This window comes from Loxodonta africana, chromosome 3 (assembly GCF_030014295.1).
Source record: "Loxodonta africana isolate mLoxAfr1 chromosome 3, mLoxAfr1.hap2, whole genome shotgun sequence".
NCBI lineage: Eukaryota > Metazoa > Chordata > Mammalia > Proboscidea > Elephantidae > Loxodonta > Loxodonta africana.
The window spans coordinates 11,830,066-11,847,627 of record NC_087344.1 but is presented as its reverse complement, the minus strand read 5'-3'; the positions used below and the strand labels follow the sequence as shown (position 1 = coordinate 11,847,627).

Sequence of the window (17,562 nt, the reverse complement as noted above, 5' to 3'; positions counted from 1 at the left end):
CACCACCACCTCCAAACCCATAAGATCCCATGGGCTCTGCCAGCAAAACATTCAGAATCCACCCACTTCTTTCCCCTTCCTGCTACCTCGATGCCGCCCCGGTGTTGCTCCGAGTTGCTCCCCTGGGCTGCTGCAGCCACCTCCTCCCACTTCACTCCACTGCTCCAACCCTTCCAGAAGTTTCCTTCCTACTCAGAGAAAAAGCCAGTCCTACAAGGCCCATTGTGATGACAGCACCCCTCCCAGGCACCTTATTTCCCCAACTTCATCTCCTCCTTCCCCCACCAGCAGCCTCCTCACTGTTCCTCGAACCTGCAGCTGGCTCCCACCTCAGGGCCTTTGCACTGGCTGTTCCCCTAGCCTGGAACACTGTTGGTGGTCTTAGCTGCCACGAAGTCGGCCTCTGACTCCCTGCACTACACCTGGTCCTGTGCCATCCCCATGACCGATTGCGACAGGATTATTGCAATCCGTAGGGTTTCCGTTAGCTGATTTCCAGAAGTTGATCACCAGGCCTTTCTTCCTCATCTGTAAGCTCCGCTGAAACTTGTTCGGCATCCTAGAAACACAAAAGCCTCCCTGGATAGATGGGTGGTGGCTGTGCATGAGGTGTGCTGGCAGGAGATCAAACCTGGGTCTCCTGTATGGAAGGTGAAAATTCTAAAAATGAGCCACTACTGACCTCCACCAAAGCACCCTCAGGCAGAGCCACCGCCAAGATGGAAACCTGCCTGACCACTGCCTCCTGTTTTCTCCCCAACCCTCACTTGCCCCAAACCAGGACCCAGCCTTACAATCCTACAGCTGGTTTCAAACCGTCTCCTTTCTCCACCAGCCCCCTGCCTCATCCTCAGCAAGAAACAGACCCTGGGCCCTCCTCTCCTGGCCTATAAGCACCCTGCAACCCTTCCTTGGGACCAACCCCGCTCCTCACCTCCCTCACCCATGTCCCTCTGCCATCCACCACTGCCAGCGCTCTGCAGACGACCTTTCACTCCTTCCCGGCTTCTGCCCCAAGGACCTGGAAATTCCAAGGACCTCTGGAGGATAAACCCAAAGCCAACTCCTGCAGTTTTCCAGGAAAACCCATGTCCCAGCATCAGCCCCTCTGGCTCTCCCACTTCCCAGGGCTCCAGCTCCTCCCCACCCCCCAGACCACCTACTCCAGGCCTGTGGCTTCATCTCTTGCCAGAGCCCAACCTCCCTCCTGAACTCGACACCCAATCCCCAGATCTCTGTACCTGTCACAGGTGCACCTCCTCCAGATTCAGGTTGTCACCCTGAACCCCACCCCCCATCCCAGCTCCCCTGGACCTCTCCCTTCTCTCAGCCCTGCCTTCATTCCACAGCTACTTCCTGATGGTCTGCTGTGTGCCTCGTGACAGGTCCTCCATATTTTTATTTATCCCGATGTCACCTCCACAATGTGCAGAAGCCCACTGCTGTTCAGCACTTCTTCCCTTCTTGCTGCTAAGACTGAAACTGCCCCGACCATGCCCCACGTGCCCGTGTCCCCATCCATCTGTCCCTGCCACCTCCCATGATGCAGCCTAAACAGCAATTGAAAAGCTACACCCACCCACTAAACCCTTTGCTGAAGCAGTGAGGGGGGTGCAGCTGAAAGTGTCTGTAGCTCATTCTCTGAACAGCTGCTTTCAGGTCCTAGAGGGAGAGGGAACAAGGACTATTTGAACAAGCTTCCCCCTAAGAAGTCTGGAAGGACTCACCTTGGGGAGGAGCATCCAGTGAGCAGAGGTTGGCAAGGTTGCCTGTTGTATAAAACGCCCACATGTATCAGTTGTCTATTTAAAAATTAGAGATACTTAAAGCGTCCAGATGATTCCAACGTGAGCTCACCATCCCCCTTGGAGAACTAGGTCACTAGAGCAGAGGTTTTCCAAGTGTGGTCTCTGGACCTTCAGCAGAACTAGTTGGAAATGCAAATTCATGAGCCACCCCTGCCCTGGAGAATCTGAAAGCCTGGGGATGGGGCCCCGCCATCTGAGTTTTCAGGAGCCCTCCAGGCCATTTGGACGCTCCAGTTTGGGAACTACGGCCTTAAGAGCATTGCTTCTCCAACTAAGGTGTCCAGAAATCAGTCGCCTAGGAATCTAGGCTCTCAGTAGTCTGGGGTGAGGCCTGGCTGTCTGCATCGCTGATAAGCTCCAGGGTGATGCCGAGGCTGCTGGTCCGTGGACCATGCTTTGAGTAGCAAGGGTGTACTGTCCAAGACTGCTTTCAGTGGATTTGTGGGATAGAGCTCACAAAGCATAAATTATTTACTATCTGGTCCTTTGGAGGAAACCCTGGTGGCACAGTGGTTAAGCGCTACGGCTGCTAACCAACAGGTCGGCAGTTCGAATCCGCCAGGCACTCCTTGGAAACTCTACAGTTCTACTCTGTCCTATAGGGTCACTATGAGTCAGAATTGACTGGATGGTAGTGGGTTTGTTTTTTTTTTCTGGTCCTTTGGAGTGCCTGGGTGGTGCAACAGTGAACGCCCAGCTGCTAACCAAAAGATCAGAGGTTTTGGTCTACCCAGAGGCACCTTGGAAGAAAAGCCTGACAATCTACTTCAGAAAACAGCCACCGAAAACCCGATGGAGCACAGCTCTATTCTGATGCACAGGCTCAGCATGAGTCAGGGTTGACTCCATGGCTACTGTTTGTTTTTTTTTTTTTTTAATCTGATCCTTTACAGAAAAATTTTCTGACCCCTGTTCTACAGGAGTCTCTCAGCCCAATTCCCACCTGCCCCACCCATCATCTCTCCAGCCTGCAGGCAGCTTCCAACTGTGATTCCAAAATGTGCCAGCATTCCCCCAACCCCCAACCAGCCGGGCAGCGTGCACCACCGCTACCCACCCCCACCCCCACCCCCGCTGCCGGCCCCTGGTCCCACCAAGCCCCAACCCTATCTCAAAGCCCAAGGTGGGCCAGACTCCACCCCTACCCATTGTACTATAAACATGTTTGGGCCTTGGCCTCCCTCACCAGCCTGGGGCCAGAACTGGGCAAGGTGCTCTGAGCAATCTCTGAAGCCCCCACACAAGACACGAGACACTGGGGAAGGGGGCTCTGCATCCTTTATCTCCAGCGGGGTCAGCGGCCCTCCAGGGCCCGGTCACGGGCGATGACCGCCTCCTCGAACTTGATCATGAGCGTGGTGCCTTTGTGCCAGTGCGCCGTGACCTTGGCGGGGAAGCCACTGTGCGTGAGTACCGCCTCCACGATGCCGGCGGTGAAGCTGGCGCAGTTGAGTGTGCTGTTCTCCTTGGGCACAGAGATGTAGGTGTTGATGAGCGGCTCGCGCTCAATGATGTAGAAGGTGCGTGCATCGTCGTTAGCCTGCTCCAGCTTGTCTGCCTCCTTGCCGAAGAGTGCCTTCCACACAGCACCCTTGACAAAAAGCAGCGCGCCCAGCACCTTGGTCTCACGTCGGGCACCTTTTTCGCGGGCCACCAGTGCGTCCAGCACGCGCGCGCCCACCTGGCGGCCCAGCGCCGCCAGGCGCGCCTGCAGCTCGGCCACCGAGAAGACGCGGCTCTGGCAGTGCTGCACCAGCTCAGAGAAGAGCAGAGCGAAGGCGCTCAGGCTCACTTCGGTGCGCGGCCTTGCCAGCGCACGCTCCAGCAGCGCCGACTTCCCGCGCGTGAAGCGTGCCTCCATGCCGCCACAGCCCTGTGGGACATAAGGAAACGCCGATGTCAGGGGCCAAGTGGTGGGGCCCTGGCGGAGAGGTCAGGTAGGGGAGCCTGGAGGGGGCCTGAAACGCTCCCCCACACACTGTGGTGTGCTACAGCCTTGACTTCCCACCAGAGAAAAGATGAGACGCAAAGGAAACAGGACACCCAACCTGCGCGTAATGCAAGCCTACATTAATTAAGCCTTGCCAGTAAAAGCCAAATAGGAGGGTGGGCTCCTATCCTTTTCAGGAGAGGGCTTAGGGGTGGGAAGGTGGGAGGAGAGACAGGAGAGGGACCAGAAGGGGACGCTAGAAACCACCCCAACTCTTGCGCACTAGATGATTTCCCGAGCGCCTTCAAGCCCCATCCTCCACCTGTGCAGGTAACTAAAGAACTGATAGGGCGGGGCCTCAGAACCAAAGTAGGGAGGAGGTGAGGATGGAGGGCCGTGAGGGGGTACTGACAAGCCGGTGAAACAAAGGGGAGTCGGGCGGAGTCAAGAACAGCAGCCAAGAGGGTTGGGGGGCTACATGAGGCAGTCCTCCCAACCCTGTGCCCTCAGGCAGCACCGATTTCTCATGCACGAAGAGTGCTTCCTTTACTACGTGGATGGGCCTGGGTTAGAAGAAAGAGTGGAAGAGGGGCCCAAAAAAGGCCCCTCACCACCAAGCTCTCCAGAAATGCAGCTGGAACCAGTGAGAAACTGTAAGGAGGGGGCAGGCTGTCAGACCCAGGGTTTAGGGAAGCCTAGAGGGGGCGCTGTGATCCTTCCATCCCAGGACAAGTGACAGCTGTCGATGGGGAGAGAGGGAGAGGGGTTGGGGGGGGTTGGAAAAACCTCTGCATTGGGGTTTTACGGTGGGGGTGGCAGATGGCAGAGGACTGGAGGCTCGCAGGGGCGCTGAGACACACCGCTCCCCGCCCACTATGGGGCTAGAAGTCCCCGCCAGGGGTTGGGGAGGAAGAGCTGAGAATCCCGTCCCCATGATGCGGGGGTGGGTGGGGGGGTCAGGGACAGGATGCTGAGACTTCCCCCTCAAGGGCTGCGTGGCAGGGAAACCAGTGGACCGGGGTGGGGGGTCCCAAGGACCCCGGGACGCCCCCGCCCCAGCGTGCGCGCTTCCGCAGAGGGTCCAGAACGTGCGAGACGGGAAAGTGTTGAGAGCCCCTCACTGAGATACGATTGGGGTCCGTGAGCTGAGCCGTGACAGGGCCGGGGCCCCGAGGGTCCGCTAGGCACCGAGAACCCCGCCCTGGTGTGGACCGGGCAGAGGGGCCGGCGAAGATCCCACTGTCCTCGCGACCCCCCGGGGTGGGCCGAACCGCGCGGACCGGGGCTGGCGGACGCCAAGACCCTGGCATAGGACCCACAGGCCCGCGGGGGTAGGCGGTGGCGACGCAGACAAGGCCCGAGGCGGCCGGGGGCGCGGCCGGGGACTTACCGGTAACTGCTGGCGCGAGCTCGGCCGAGCTGCTTTACGGCGCCGTGAAAGGCCCTGAGCACGCAGGCGCGGCGGCGGGAGGGGCGTGCGGCGCTCCGCGCGGTGATTCTAGGAGCGATCGCTTGAGGGCGCGCGTGGCCGTGTTCGGCCTAACGGCTAGGGCCGCAGTTCTCTCCGCGGCCGGGAGCCGTGCTGGCCTGGGTTGGCCGACGCTTAGGGGTGCAGTAAGCACGCGTGGTCACCTGCTCAGGGACACATGTATGTCCTTGGGCACACGTCCTCTTGTCTCAGGGCCACACGTCTGACCACGAGCACACGTTCTCTTGTGCGTCCCGGGAGACGCATGCCCTTGGGCACACGTTTTCTTAGGGGAACACACAATCCATGGGCTGTGAGCATAGTACACTCACGGACACGAACACACATGGATACACGCTTGTCTTAGTTATCTAGTGCTGCTATAACGGGAATACCACAAGTGGATGGTTTTATCAAATTTATTCTTTCACAGTCTAGTAGCCTACAAGTCCAAATTTAGGGCGTCAGCTCCAGGAGAAGGACATGTGTGTGTACATGGTCTGAACACACGGTGGCATAACCTGGCACATTCACATAGGCACACACCTGTTCACATGGGCACAGGTGGTGACAAGGGCACACACCTTAGCACCCACATTCACAGTGAGAGTCCCATGGTGTGTAACACACACGGTGACATGTTTATACATGCAACATAACACACATGTTTACACTGACCGTGAAACAGGCACATGTAACACGTCAAAAACCACGCTCATGGTGACACATTTTTGTGGTACTCACTGACACAGCCATCCACTGTGCCATGCTTCCACTCAAAACACATCACGACACACACATATGAATCACATGTACAGTGAGATGGACATGCACACCACACTCGTGGTGACACCCACATTCACAGTGATGCATTCCTGTGGAATACACTGGCACACCCACCATCCACAAAATGCTAACACACACACACAACTCCACACATTCATCAGGACATGTGATTTTCTGTATGTGAGGAGGAGCAGCAGGTTCAGACCAAGCTGCAGACCCTTTTCCATCTGCGTTAAGAGGTGCAGCCCCTTCCTCCAAGCTTCAGGCTGTGGCTGTGATGTCCTCTCATTTATTTAGATGTAGACTGTGCAGGGGCAGCTATGGGAAAGACACCAAGGGTCAGGCAGAACCCCACCCCTGGGAGAAAAGCTGGGGCCAAGTCCAGGGCTCCACTCTCACCCACCTCCTCCGACCCAGACTCACATGGATTCTGCTTCTTCTCCAGCTCCTTCAGGATTGTGTCCATTTTCTTCACCAGGTCCATCTTTACTTGTTTCACCTCTGGCAGAAGGGGGACAGGAAGAAGCTAGGGAGGGACCTCAGAGAAGGCCCCGCCTTCATTGGAAGCCCCTTTCTGCCTGACCCCTAGCCTGGGGCGCTGCAGACCACATGTCCTTGGAGTTCCCAGCAGAGTTTAAATAAATACACCTGGGCTTTGGTAAGGTGGGGACCCTGACTGCCCCGTGAACTAAATCTCCAGCACCCAGCCCCGTGATGGGCATTGATACAAACTCATCAAATGAAGACAAGATCTTCAAAGACACCTTTTTTCAGTGTTTCCAAGTTCCCGTTCCCACTGGTATTGATCTTGTGGATGGCCTCCTTGATCATCTGGTGAATGGCCTCCCGGACAAGGCTCTGCCTCTTATTCTGCTCCTCCTGGATTTCATACAGTGAGTTTGAGACTGAAAGCATGAAATAGGGGTGCCAAAGTCACCACTGCTCTCCCAGAGGGCCCCAATCCCCCCGCCATGACCTCTCAACCCTCCTAGGTAACCCCCTCACCGTTCCACAGCTCCATTTTCAAGACCAGAAACTCCTGGGACAGCTCAGAATCTATCAGGAGAGAGCAGGGAAACCCATAAAGTGCCCCAATTCTGCCCTCCTGGGAGCAGAGTTGGGGAAGGGAGAGGAGGTGGGAACAAAGGGAACAGGGTGGAAACACTGGGCCTTCCCAGCTCCTGAGGACACTGCCCCAGGCCTCCCTCCCCTCCACACACAAAAAAACCCCAACTCACTCTTCACTAGGATCATGGCTGAGAGAATGATGAAGAAGATGAAGGTCAATGCAAGGAGAATGTACAGACTCATGATGGCTCTGTACAGCCAGCGAGGGGTCTGGGCAGGGTCCGAGGGCAGCCTGGACTGGGTGGGGACTGGGGCAGAAAGGCAGGCCAGGTGACCTCCAGGACTTCAGGTGGCCACCACTCAAACCATCAACAACACTGTCTCTAACCCCATCAACAGCTCTGTCACCTACATTCCCTCTTCCCAATACCGTTAGCATCTGTCACCATCAACAATGCTATCTCCATCGCCATGAACAACACTGCCACCAACATAAATCCTCACCAGCGCCATCAGCAACTATCCCTAACACTGTCACCATTACAACCCCCTTACCATCTGTTGTGGATTAACTGTGTCTCATTCAAAAAATGCGTTGGAATCCAAACCCCTATTCCTGTAGAGGAAACCCTGGTGGCGAAGTGGTTAAGAGCTACGGCTGCTAACCAAAAAGGTTAGCAACTTGAATCCACCAGGCGCTCTTTGGAAACTCTGTGAGGCAGTTCTACTGTGTCCTATAGGGTCGCTATGAGTAGGAATCGACTTGACAATGGGTTTATACCTGTAGATGCAATGTAATGTAATTGCTTTCATAATGTTGTAATCTAATATAATATAATCATCTTCCATAATGTAATCTAATGTAATGTAATCATTTGGTAGCATTCATACCAAGGTAGGGTGGATACTAAACCTAATCGCTTCTGAGTTATAAAAAGAACAGAATAGACACAGAGACGCATGTGTACACACGCAGGGAACTACAGATGATGTGAGATCGTCTACAAGCAAAGGAATGCCAAGGATTGGCAGCAGACACCAGAACTAGGAGAACGGCTCACAGAAGGGCTCTACAAAGCTGAGAGCCCAATTTGGACTTTTAGCCTCCAGAACTGTGAGAAAATAATTTCTGTTCTTTAAAGCCACCTGTTTTTGGTATTTCTGTTACAGCAGCACTGGGTAGCTAAGACATCATCCTCCTCAACAACGCTCTCACCAGCACTGACACCATCAACAGCTCTCTTACCAACAGCACCAACATTCACCAGCATAAGTGTCCATTGTTTCCAACACTGTCACCATCAAGGATTCTGTCACATATTCCTTCCTGATCAACCACGTTTCACCTGCATTCACCCTCCAATGCCATCACCCCAAACTTTCACCCACACCATTACCAACACTATCAACAAACAACATCATCACCGAAAGTTCAACTATCTTATCACCATCACCACGTGCAAAGCTTTCCCCACCATTTCACCATCACAGCCATTGATGCCACCATACCCCACACCATTAACTCCAGCCTCCACTTGCAGCCTCTCCCCTGCAGCTCCCCTCCCACCTGTCCCTTCCCAAGGTTGTGGGACATGAATAGGTAGGCATCTACTCACCCTGACTCTTGGGTGGTGAATGGTCACACTTTGGCCGGACCTGGCTTCTGAAGGTCAAGGTGATATTCTCATAGTTGGGGTCACCTTCACCTGTGGGGTGGGTTGGTAAAACGGGTTGTGAAAACCTGCTCAGAGCTTTTTGGGGGCGGGGGTAGAGGGCTCAGAGATCTTGGTTCACTGAGCTCCTGCACACTGCAAATTTCTGGAGGTAAAAGATAAGATCTGAGGAACTAAGATCTGCTTCTCAGATAAGTAGTGTGTGTGTGTGTGAGTGAGATGCACACACACTCAAACACATCTTGGGCATGGAAGTAACCAGCTTCTGGACACCCCCCCCCCCAATCCTCTTCCCTCTCACTTATCAACCCTTCCTTCTCAACCTCTCCAGACCTCACCCTAAGGATCTGCACCTTGGTTTCTGGCTGGGCCCCCTTGTTTCTTGTCTTTGGAGGCTGCCGCCTGCATCTTCACCTCTTGGTTCGGGTAGATTTCCTCAACTCCATGGTCCCTGGCCTGCCAAGACATCCCCACCCACCGGAAGGCATCAGGGAAGATGAGGAAATCCTGCGGCAGAGGGGAAGAAAAGAGGGCTTAGTCTCCTCTCCTCTGGGCTCCATGACACCCCTCACCCTGGGATGTCTTCATCCCTCTCCAGGTCAAGAGTTCTTAGGGAACCAGAGGTCTTGGAGAAGGCCAAAGAGAATTCCCCAGGTTCAGAAATGAACAAGGATGGCCAAGAAGTTAACAGGAAGCTGTGTGTGTATGTATCTGTCTGTTTATTTGTCTCTCTGTCCACTGGGTGGACCTCGTCTTGCCATCTACTCTCAGTCCCAGAAAATAGGGTTTAGAACCTCAGAGTCTCACCTTCTAGATTATGGATAGCTGGTATTCGAGGCAGAATTTTGGAGTACCGCAGACTTCTTCCCCTCCCCAGTCGCACCCCTCAGCTCCACCCCCAAGAAATTCTACTTCTCCAAGGATCCTGAAGAGGAAGGGACAGATGTGGGGCAAAGGGGCTAACCACTGGGACTCTATACCCACATCCGGGCCTGAAGCCACATTCACTGCCCATCCCTTGCTTCGCAAGCCCTGGAGGTGCAGCTTCCCCTGACTCAGGAGACCACAGACTGAGAAACCCTCAAATTATGCACTCACTCTCATTCACATGTGTGCACACACACCCAGTGTCTTAATTTCCTAGTGCAGCTGTAACACAAATACCACCAAGGGGTGGCTTTCAAGAACAGAAATTTATTTTCTCATAGTTCTGGAGGCTAAAAGTTCAAGTCAGGGTCTCAGCTCCTTGCCAATAACCGCAGACATTCCTTAATTCCTTGATTTGTGAACAATTCTTGCATGGCATCTGTCTTCGCTGGTGTGTGTGCCTGCATGTGTGTGTGTGTATGTGTAAAAATATCTATTTATAGTCTGGAGGTAGAATATACCCTACAGAAACTCCCTTTTCAACTGATTGTATCACATTGGATTTATGTTGTAGAAGGTCGTTACGTTACGTTACGTTACATTACATAACATAACATAACATTACATTACATTACTTTACATTACATCTGGAAGATAGTCTGCTCTACCCAAGGCCAACTGATTTACCCACAAACCAAACCCACTGTCGTTAAGTCGATGCCGACTCATAGCGACCCTATAGGACAGAGTAGAACTGCCCCATAGAGTTTCCAAGGAGCGCCTGGAGGATTTGAACTGCCGACCTCTTGGTTAGCAGCTGTAGCGCTTAACCACCACGCCACCAGGGTTTCCCAACTGATTTAATCACAGTCAAATCATGGAACTACTCCATGACAGCAACTAGACTAGCATTTGGCCGAACCACTGGGAACCATAGCCTTGCCAAGTTGACACATAAAATTAACCATCATGCCCAGACTCACACACACTCCCTTACTTGTACACACACACTTCTGAACGCTCCCATCACTCGTATGCTCACAGATACACATCGCGCACTCATTTGGGTACTTTTACCGGTGCTCACACAGAGAAATGGACATAGCCAAACATTCACACACCTCCAGTCTCTGCCTAGAAGGTGACTTCCAGTTTACCTGAGCTTTGAAATTTGGGGATCACCTGAGCTTGAAAGTTGGGGGTCAACTTTGTGTTTACCTGAGCTTGGAAGCTGGGGATCAAAAAGGTTCAGAATACATAGGGAATTTTCTCTAGAATCAAGAGCAGCGCCTCCCAACAGAAATAGAATATGAACCACATATGTAATTCAAAATGTTCTAGTAGCTACATTAAAAAGGCAAAGAACCCCTGAAACTATTGCCCTGAGATCGTGTTTACCCTTAAACCAAAAATATCCCCTGAAGTCTTCTAAAACCAAACAATAAGTTAGCTTAACTAGTAAAAAAGTCTGCCTCGAGCATTATGTTTTTTAAAGAACTATCTAACCAAAAATAAATAAATAAATCCATTGCCTTTGAGTCAATTCCAACTCACAGCGACCCTATAGGACACAGTAGAACTGCCCCACAGGGTTTTCAAGGAGCAGCTGGTGGATTTGAACTGCCCAGAACTATCTATATGGGATCAAATTCACAACAGCAACTGGAAAAGTTAGCTAGGGAGCTTAGCAGGCAGTGGGGGAAGAACAATTTGGAAAAGGAGGGTAAGAATGGTTGCACAACTTGAAGGATGTACTCAATGTCCCTGAATTATACATGCAGAAACTGTTGAATTGCTATGTATATTCTCGACTACAACAACAACAACAAAAAGAGGGGAACCTTGAAGGTGCTGAGCACACAACTCCTCAGGCATAGAGTTTGCCAACACAGGGAACCAGCTTCCTGGATCTAATCATCTCTTAGCTCAGCGACACCTGTTGAAACTGATAAGCCAACAAAACTGAGATCCCGTGCTAAGCAGAGAGATTTGGGACACTCCTGAAGGACACCAGGAGATTGAGAATCACTTGAACGCATACTGGATTTATACGCGAGATTTCCAAGCCTTCCTCATATGCCTCCTGAATAAACAGTTTGCACTGAGGTACTGGGCGGGCCGGGGGCGGGTGGGGGGAGGGGGAACTTGTTCTGAAAATGATCGGTTTCTTCTGGGTTGAGGAGCCCAAGGTCAAGGTCCCTGGGGTTAAAATCTGGTACAAATTTATAAACAAAGCTAAGGGGGCTGCACGCTGCTCTGAGCATGAGGAAACCTAGCGTGCCCCACCTTGTCCTACAGATTCTGGATGACCCGTTGTCCTAGAAACCTCCTTTCCTATCTAGACAACCTTTGTGGCCGCCTTTCTAGGTAAAGCTGTGGAGTCCTGGCCCTTTCCATCCTCCCCGGGCTGTCCCTGTCCTACATCGAAAAAGACCCTATGCAATGATGTTCAAACATGTTTCCCTACCAAAGGACACAGATTTACAGTGCTCTTTGTTGTTGTCTACAGCTGCTAACCAAAAGGTCGGTAGTTCGAATCCGCCAGGGGCTTCTTGGAAACTCTACGGGGCAGTTCTACTCTGTCCTATAGGGTCGCTATGAGTCGGAATCGACTTGATGGCAGTGGGTTTGTTGTTATGGTTGTTAGGTGCCATCGAGTTGGTTCCAACTCATAGCAACCCTAGGTACAACAAAACGAAACACTGCCCTATCTTGCACCGTCCTCACAATCGTTGCTATGTTTGAACCCATAGTTGCAGCCACTGTGTCAATCCATCTCTTTCAGGGTCTTCCTCTTTTTCACTGACCCTCTACCAGTTCTGATGTCCTTCTCCAGGGACAGGTCCCTCCTGACAATGTGTCCAAAGTATGTGGGATGTGTCTTGCTATCCTTGCTTCTAAGGAGCACTCTAGCTGTACTTCTTCCAAGACAGGTTTGTTCATTCTATTGGCAGTTGTCACAGCCTGGATTATGTCCCCCCAAAAATGTATGTGTCAATTTGGCTGGGCCATGATTCCCAGTATTGTGTGATTTTCCTATATGTTGTAAATCCTGCCTCTATGATGTTAATGAGGGAGAATGGGTAGCAGTTGTGTTAGTGAGGCAGGACTCAGCCTATAAAATTCGATTGTGTCTTGAGGCAATCTCTTGAGATATAAAAGAGTAAAGTGAACACAGAGACGGGGGACCTCATACCACCAAGAAAGCACCACTGGGAGCAGAGCACATCCTTTGGACCCGGGGTCCCTGTGCTGAGAAGCTCCTACTCCGGGGGAAGATTGATGAGAAGGCTGACAGAGAGAGAAAGACTTCCTCTGGCATTGACACCCTGAATTTGGACTTTTAGCCTACTTTATTGTGAGAAAATAAACTCCTCTTTGTTAAAGCCATCCAGTTGTGGTATTTCTGTTATAGCAGCACTAGATGACTAAGACAGCAGTCCACAGTATATTCAATATTCTTCGCCAACACCGTAATTCAAAGTCATCAATTCTTCTTTGGTCTTCCTTATTCATTGTCCAGCTCTTTGTAGACCACCATCAAAAATTGCTACGTTTAATTCCATCATGCAAACTAGTGACTCTCTTATAATGAAGAGACACGTGGTACCATGCACAAAAGATATAAGGATATTTAACTAAACCCAGCGTACAAAAAGGTATAAAGTGACTCTTAAATGTCTCCTTCCTGGTCTGCCACCCATTCCACTCCCTCCCCAGAGAGAACCACCTTTGACACTTTCTTAAGTGTCCTTCCAGGAATGTTTTCATGTCCGTATAAGTATATATGTTGTCGTTGTTGTTAGGTGCGGTCAAGTTGGTTCTGACTCGTAGTGACCCTATGTACGACAGAATAAGTATATACAGGATATATATATATCCTTTTTCAAGAGAACAAAATAATAAGGAGTTCATATCACACATGCTCTTTTGTACTTTGGTATATCCACTAAATCACGCTATATATGTATTATTAAATGTTTTGAATGAAAAAAAGGGAGACGGGCAAAATTAATATTAATCATATATTTTATTCAACATGTTGTCAGTTGCCATTAAGTTGGTTCGGATTCATGACGACCCCATGAACAACAGAATGAAACATTGACTGGTCCTGTGCCATCTTCATGATAGCTGGTATGCACAAGTCCATTGTCGCAGCCATTGTGTATTTTGAGTTCCTCCCAACCCAGGGGGCTCATCTTCCAGCACTGTAACAGACAATACTGTGTTGTGATCCATACAGCCTTTTGCCATTGCTGTTTGTTTGTCTTTGGAGCCCTGGTGGCACAGTGGTTAAGAGGTTGGCTGCTAACCAAAAGGTCAGCAGTTTCTTTTTGTTGTTGTTGTTTCTTTGTTTGTTTGTTGATCCATAGTGTTTTCATTGGGCGATTTTCAGAAGTAGATCATCAGTTCCTTCTTCCTAGTCCATCTTAGTCTGGGAGCTCTGCCGAAACCTGTCCACCATGGGTGACTATGCTGATGTTTGAAATATTGATGGCATAGCTTCCAGCAACACAGCAACATACAAGCCACCATAGTCCAACAAACTGACAGATGGACTGTGATTATTTCACATAATATATCCAAAATATTACCATTCCACCACGTAGTCAATATTTTAAAAACTATTAGTGAGACATTTTACCTTACCTTTTTGTGCTGTTGATTGTCGTTAGGTGCCATCAAGTTGGTTCCTACTCACAGCGACCCTAAGTCCAGCAGAATGAAACACTGACCCATACTGTGCCATCCTCACAATCGTTGTTTGCTTGAACCCATTGTTGCAGCCACTGTGTTAATCCATCTCATTGAAGGTCTTCCTCTTTTTTGATGACCCTTTACCTTACCAAGCATGACGTCCCTCTCCAGGGTCTTGTCCCGCTTGATAACATGTCCAAAGTACATGAGACAAAGTCTCACCAACCACAATTTCAAGGAGCACTCTGGGTGTACTTCTTCCAAGACAGACTTGTTCCTTCTTCTGGCAGCCTATGGTATATTCAATATTCTTCACTAACATCGTAATTCAAAGGCATCAATTCTTCTTCAGTCTTCCTTATTCATTGTTCAGCTTTCACATGCACATGAGGTGATTGAAAACACCATAGTTTGGGTCAGGCGCACCTTAGTCCTCAAAGTGAAATCTTTGCTTTTTAACACTTCAGAGAGGTCTTTTGCAGCAGATTTCCTTGCTGCAATATGCCATTTGATTTCTTGATTGCTGCTGTCATGGGTGTTGATTATGCACCCAAGTAAAATGAAATCCTCAACAACTTCGATCTTTTCTCTGTTTATCATGATGTTGCTTATCGGTCCAGTTGTGAGGATTTTTCTTTTCTTTATGTTGAGGTGTAATCCATACTGAAGGCTATGGCCTTTGATCTTCAAGTTCTCTTCACTTTCAGCAAGCAAGGTTGTGTCAACTGCATAACACAGGTTGTTAACGAGTCTTCCACCAGTCCTGATGCCACATTCTTCTTCATATAGTCCAACTTTTTGGAATGTAACAAATTACCACAAACTTAATGGCTTTAAAGAACACAAATTTGCCCAAATGCAATGCATCTTTTGATTTCTTGACTGCTGCTTCCATGGCTGTTGATTGTGGATCCAAGTAAAATGAAATCCTTGACAACTTCAATCTTTTCTCGGTTTAACATGATGTTGCTTATTGGACCAGTTGTGAGGATTTTTTTCTTCATATTGAGGTGTAATCCATACTGAAGGCTGTGGTCTTTGATATTCATCATTAAGTACTTCAAGTCCTCTTCACTTTCAGCAAGCAAGGTTGTGTCATCTGCATAACGCAGGTTGTTAACGAGTCTTCCTCCAATCCTGATGCTGCGTTTTTCTTCATATAGTCCAGCTTCTCGAACTATTTGCTCAGCATACAGATTGAATAATTATAATAAAAGGATACAATTCTGACATACACTTTTCCTGATTTAAAACCAAGCAGAATCCCCTTGTTCTGTTTGAATGGCTTCTTCTTGGCCTAAGCACAGGCTCGGCATGAGCACAATTAAGTGTTCTGGAATTTCCATTCTTTGCAATGTTATCCATAATTTCTTATGATCCACACAAGTTGAATGCCTTTGTGTATTCAATAAAACACAGGTACGCTTTCTGGTATTCTCTGCTTTCAGTCAAGATTCATCTGACATCAGCAATGCCTTTTTGTGCTAAGTCTTTGAAATCAGGTGTGAACTTTACACTATGCTGCATCTATTCAGAGTAGCCACATTACAGGTGCTCAGTGGCTGCCATATTGGACAGCATGGGTTTAGAGCATTACAATTTCCTGCCTTTGGAAAAAAATGGTAAGTAAAAGACTTTCTATCTCTGTGCAGGAAATGCTAACTTGGAATGATTCCTAAGATTTGGTAACAATAATGCTCTGCTTCTGAAACCAAACCCTGTCTCCTCAACAAAGATAAATTTACAGTGGTTAGATGCCAGCTCCTCTGTCTGGCCTTAGGAAGAAGTCAGCCATTGAGTGAGGCCACCCTCTTCTGATGTAACAGCCTAGGGGAGGTGGGGAGCTGAACCAACGGGGAGCTGGTTCTGCTCTGATGGACAGAAGCAGGGGGCGAGGCTTCAAAATGGCACATTCCTTTGCTGGAACCGGGCTAAGACATGGTCCCAACCCTCAGGATTTCCTTTGAGCAAAAGGCAACTGAGAGATCAGGGTCACAATAGATGGATCCTGATAGAAAGGGAGAAAAATGTGGAACAAAACTTCAAATCTCGAAGCATCTAGACTTACAGTACCCGTTGGGACTAAAGGAATCCCTGAGACTATTGCCCTGAAATACTCTTTAAACCTTGAATTGAAACTATCCTCTGAAGCCACCTTTTAATTAAATAGTTCGTTTGCTCAAAAAGTAAAGAACATCACCCTTGAGTACTGCGCTCTTTTAAAAAATGATCCGCGTGAGACCAAATGGACAACAGTTACTCTAATGGATGGATGAGAAGGTGGGGCACGGGGGCAGTGAGACTAGGTTAATGGAAACAGAACCACTGGAATGGAAATAATGAGAATGTTGACACAATGTGAAGAATGTAGCCAATGTTACTGAAAACTATATGTAGAAAATGTTGAATGAGAACCTGTTTTGGTGTGTATTTGTTCTTGTTGTTAGGTGTTGTCGAGTCAATTGACTCATGGTGACCCTACGCACAAAAGAATGAAACACAGCCAGGTCCTGAGCCATCCTTACAATCCTTGTTATGCTTGAGCTCATTGTTGCAGCCACTGTGTCAATCCACCTAGTTGAGGGTCTTCCTCTTTTCCGCCAATCCTGTAATCTGCCAAGCATGATGTCCTTCTCCAGGGACTGATCTCCCCTGACAACATGTCCAAAGTATGTAAGACGCAGTCTTGCCATCCTTGCTTCTAAGGAGCATTCTGATTGTACTTCTTCCAAGACAGATTTGCTCGTTCTTCTGGCAGTCCATGGTATATTCAATATTCCTTGAGTTCCTGCGTTTGAATGGCAGCGAGGGTCTCTCCGTTCTGTGCAGCGAGGTGGGGCCCCCTGACCTCAGGTGTGGCTGCATTTCCTTGGTCCTGGAGTACTTGGTGGTGGGGAGGGTTGTCCCAGATCTGCTGTCATTTGTCCCTGGCGAAGGCTCCAACACTCAGTAATTCTCCTTCCCCCATTGTTGTTGTTACGTGCCGTCGAGTCGGTTCTGACTTATAGCGACCCTATGCACAACAGAACGAAACACTGCCCGGTCCTGCGCCATCCTTACAATCCTTGTTATGCTTGAGTTCATTGTTGTAGCCACTGTGTCAACCCACCTCGTTGAGGGTCTTCCTGTTTTCCGCTGACCCTATACTCTGCCAAGCGTGATGTCCTTCTCCAGGGACTGACCTCTCCTGACAACACGTCCAAAGTATGTAAGACACAGTCTCGCCATCCTTGCTTCTAAGGAGCATTCTGGTTGTATTTC

At 49.8% G+C, this 17,562-nt stretch overlaps 2 protein-coding genes across 3 annotated transcripts; both read right to left on the bottom strand.

Annotated features, from left to right (window-relative positions):
- Positions 1 to 2,665: 2,665 nt before the first annotated feature.
- Positions 2,666 to 5,161, bottom strand: TRAPPC5 (trafficking protein particle complex subunit 5). The gene is made up of 2 exons (XM_003421276.4): positions 5,129 to 5,161; positions 2,666 to 3,681 (listed from the first exon to the last, which is right to left on the bottom strand). Exon 2 carries the CDS (start codon positions 3,667 to 3,669, stop codon positions 3,103 to 3,105), a length of 567 nt encoding a protein of 188 aa, XP_003421324.1. The 5' UTR covers positions 3,670 to 3,681; positions 5,129 to 5,161; the 3' UTR covers positions 2,666 to 3,102.
- A 322-nt stretch (positions 5,162 to 5,483) lies between these two features.
- Positions 5,484 to 9,609, bottom strand: MCEMP1 (mast cell expressed membrane protein 1). 2 transcript variants are annotated; one of them, XM_064280490.1, is made up of 8 exons: positions 9,541 to 9,609; positions 9,087 to 9,240; positions 8,677 to 8,766; positions 7,231 to 7,368; positions 6,998 to 7,048; positions 6,757 to 6,897; positions 6,416 to 6,493; positions 5,485 to 6,310 (listed from the first exon to the last, which is right to left on the bottom strand). In XM_064280490.1, the coding sequence occupies exons 2-8, from the start codon at positions 9,199 to 9,201 to the stop codon at positions 6,282 to 6,284; spliced, it is 642 nt and encodes a 213-aa protein (XP_064136560.1). In that variant the 5' UTR covers positions 9,202 to 9,240; positions 9,541 to 9,609; the 3' UTR covers positions 5,485 to 6,281. The 2 variants fall into 2 exon arrangements, with proteins under 2 accessions (XP_064136561.1, XP_064136560.1); XM_064280491.1 differs by lacking the exon at positions 9,541 to 9,609 and having other exon boundaries at positions 5,484 to 6,310; positions 9,087 to 9,228.
- Positions 9,610 to 17,562: the final 7,953 nt, after the last annotated feature.

Excerpts from the sequence above, each read along its gene's own strand:
- TRAPPC5 (XM_003421276.4), bottom strand. The coding sequence starts at position 3,669 with ATGGAGGCACGCTTCACGCGCGGGAAGTCGGCGCTGCTGGAGCGTGCG.
- MCEMP1 (XM_064280490.1), bottom strand. The coding sequence starts at position 9,201 with ATGTCTTGGCAGGCCAGGGACCATGGAGTTGAGGAAATCTACCCGAAC. Across the intron at positions 8,767-9,086 it reads GGGCCCAGCCAGAAACCAAG|GTGAAGGTGACCCCAACTAT; the intron begins GTGCAGATCCTT and ends CCCACCCCACAG. Across the intron at positions 7,369-8,676 it reads TTCACCACCCAAGAGTCAGG|TCCCCACCCAGTCCAGGCTG; the intron begins GTGAGTAGATGC and ends TTTCTGCCCCAG.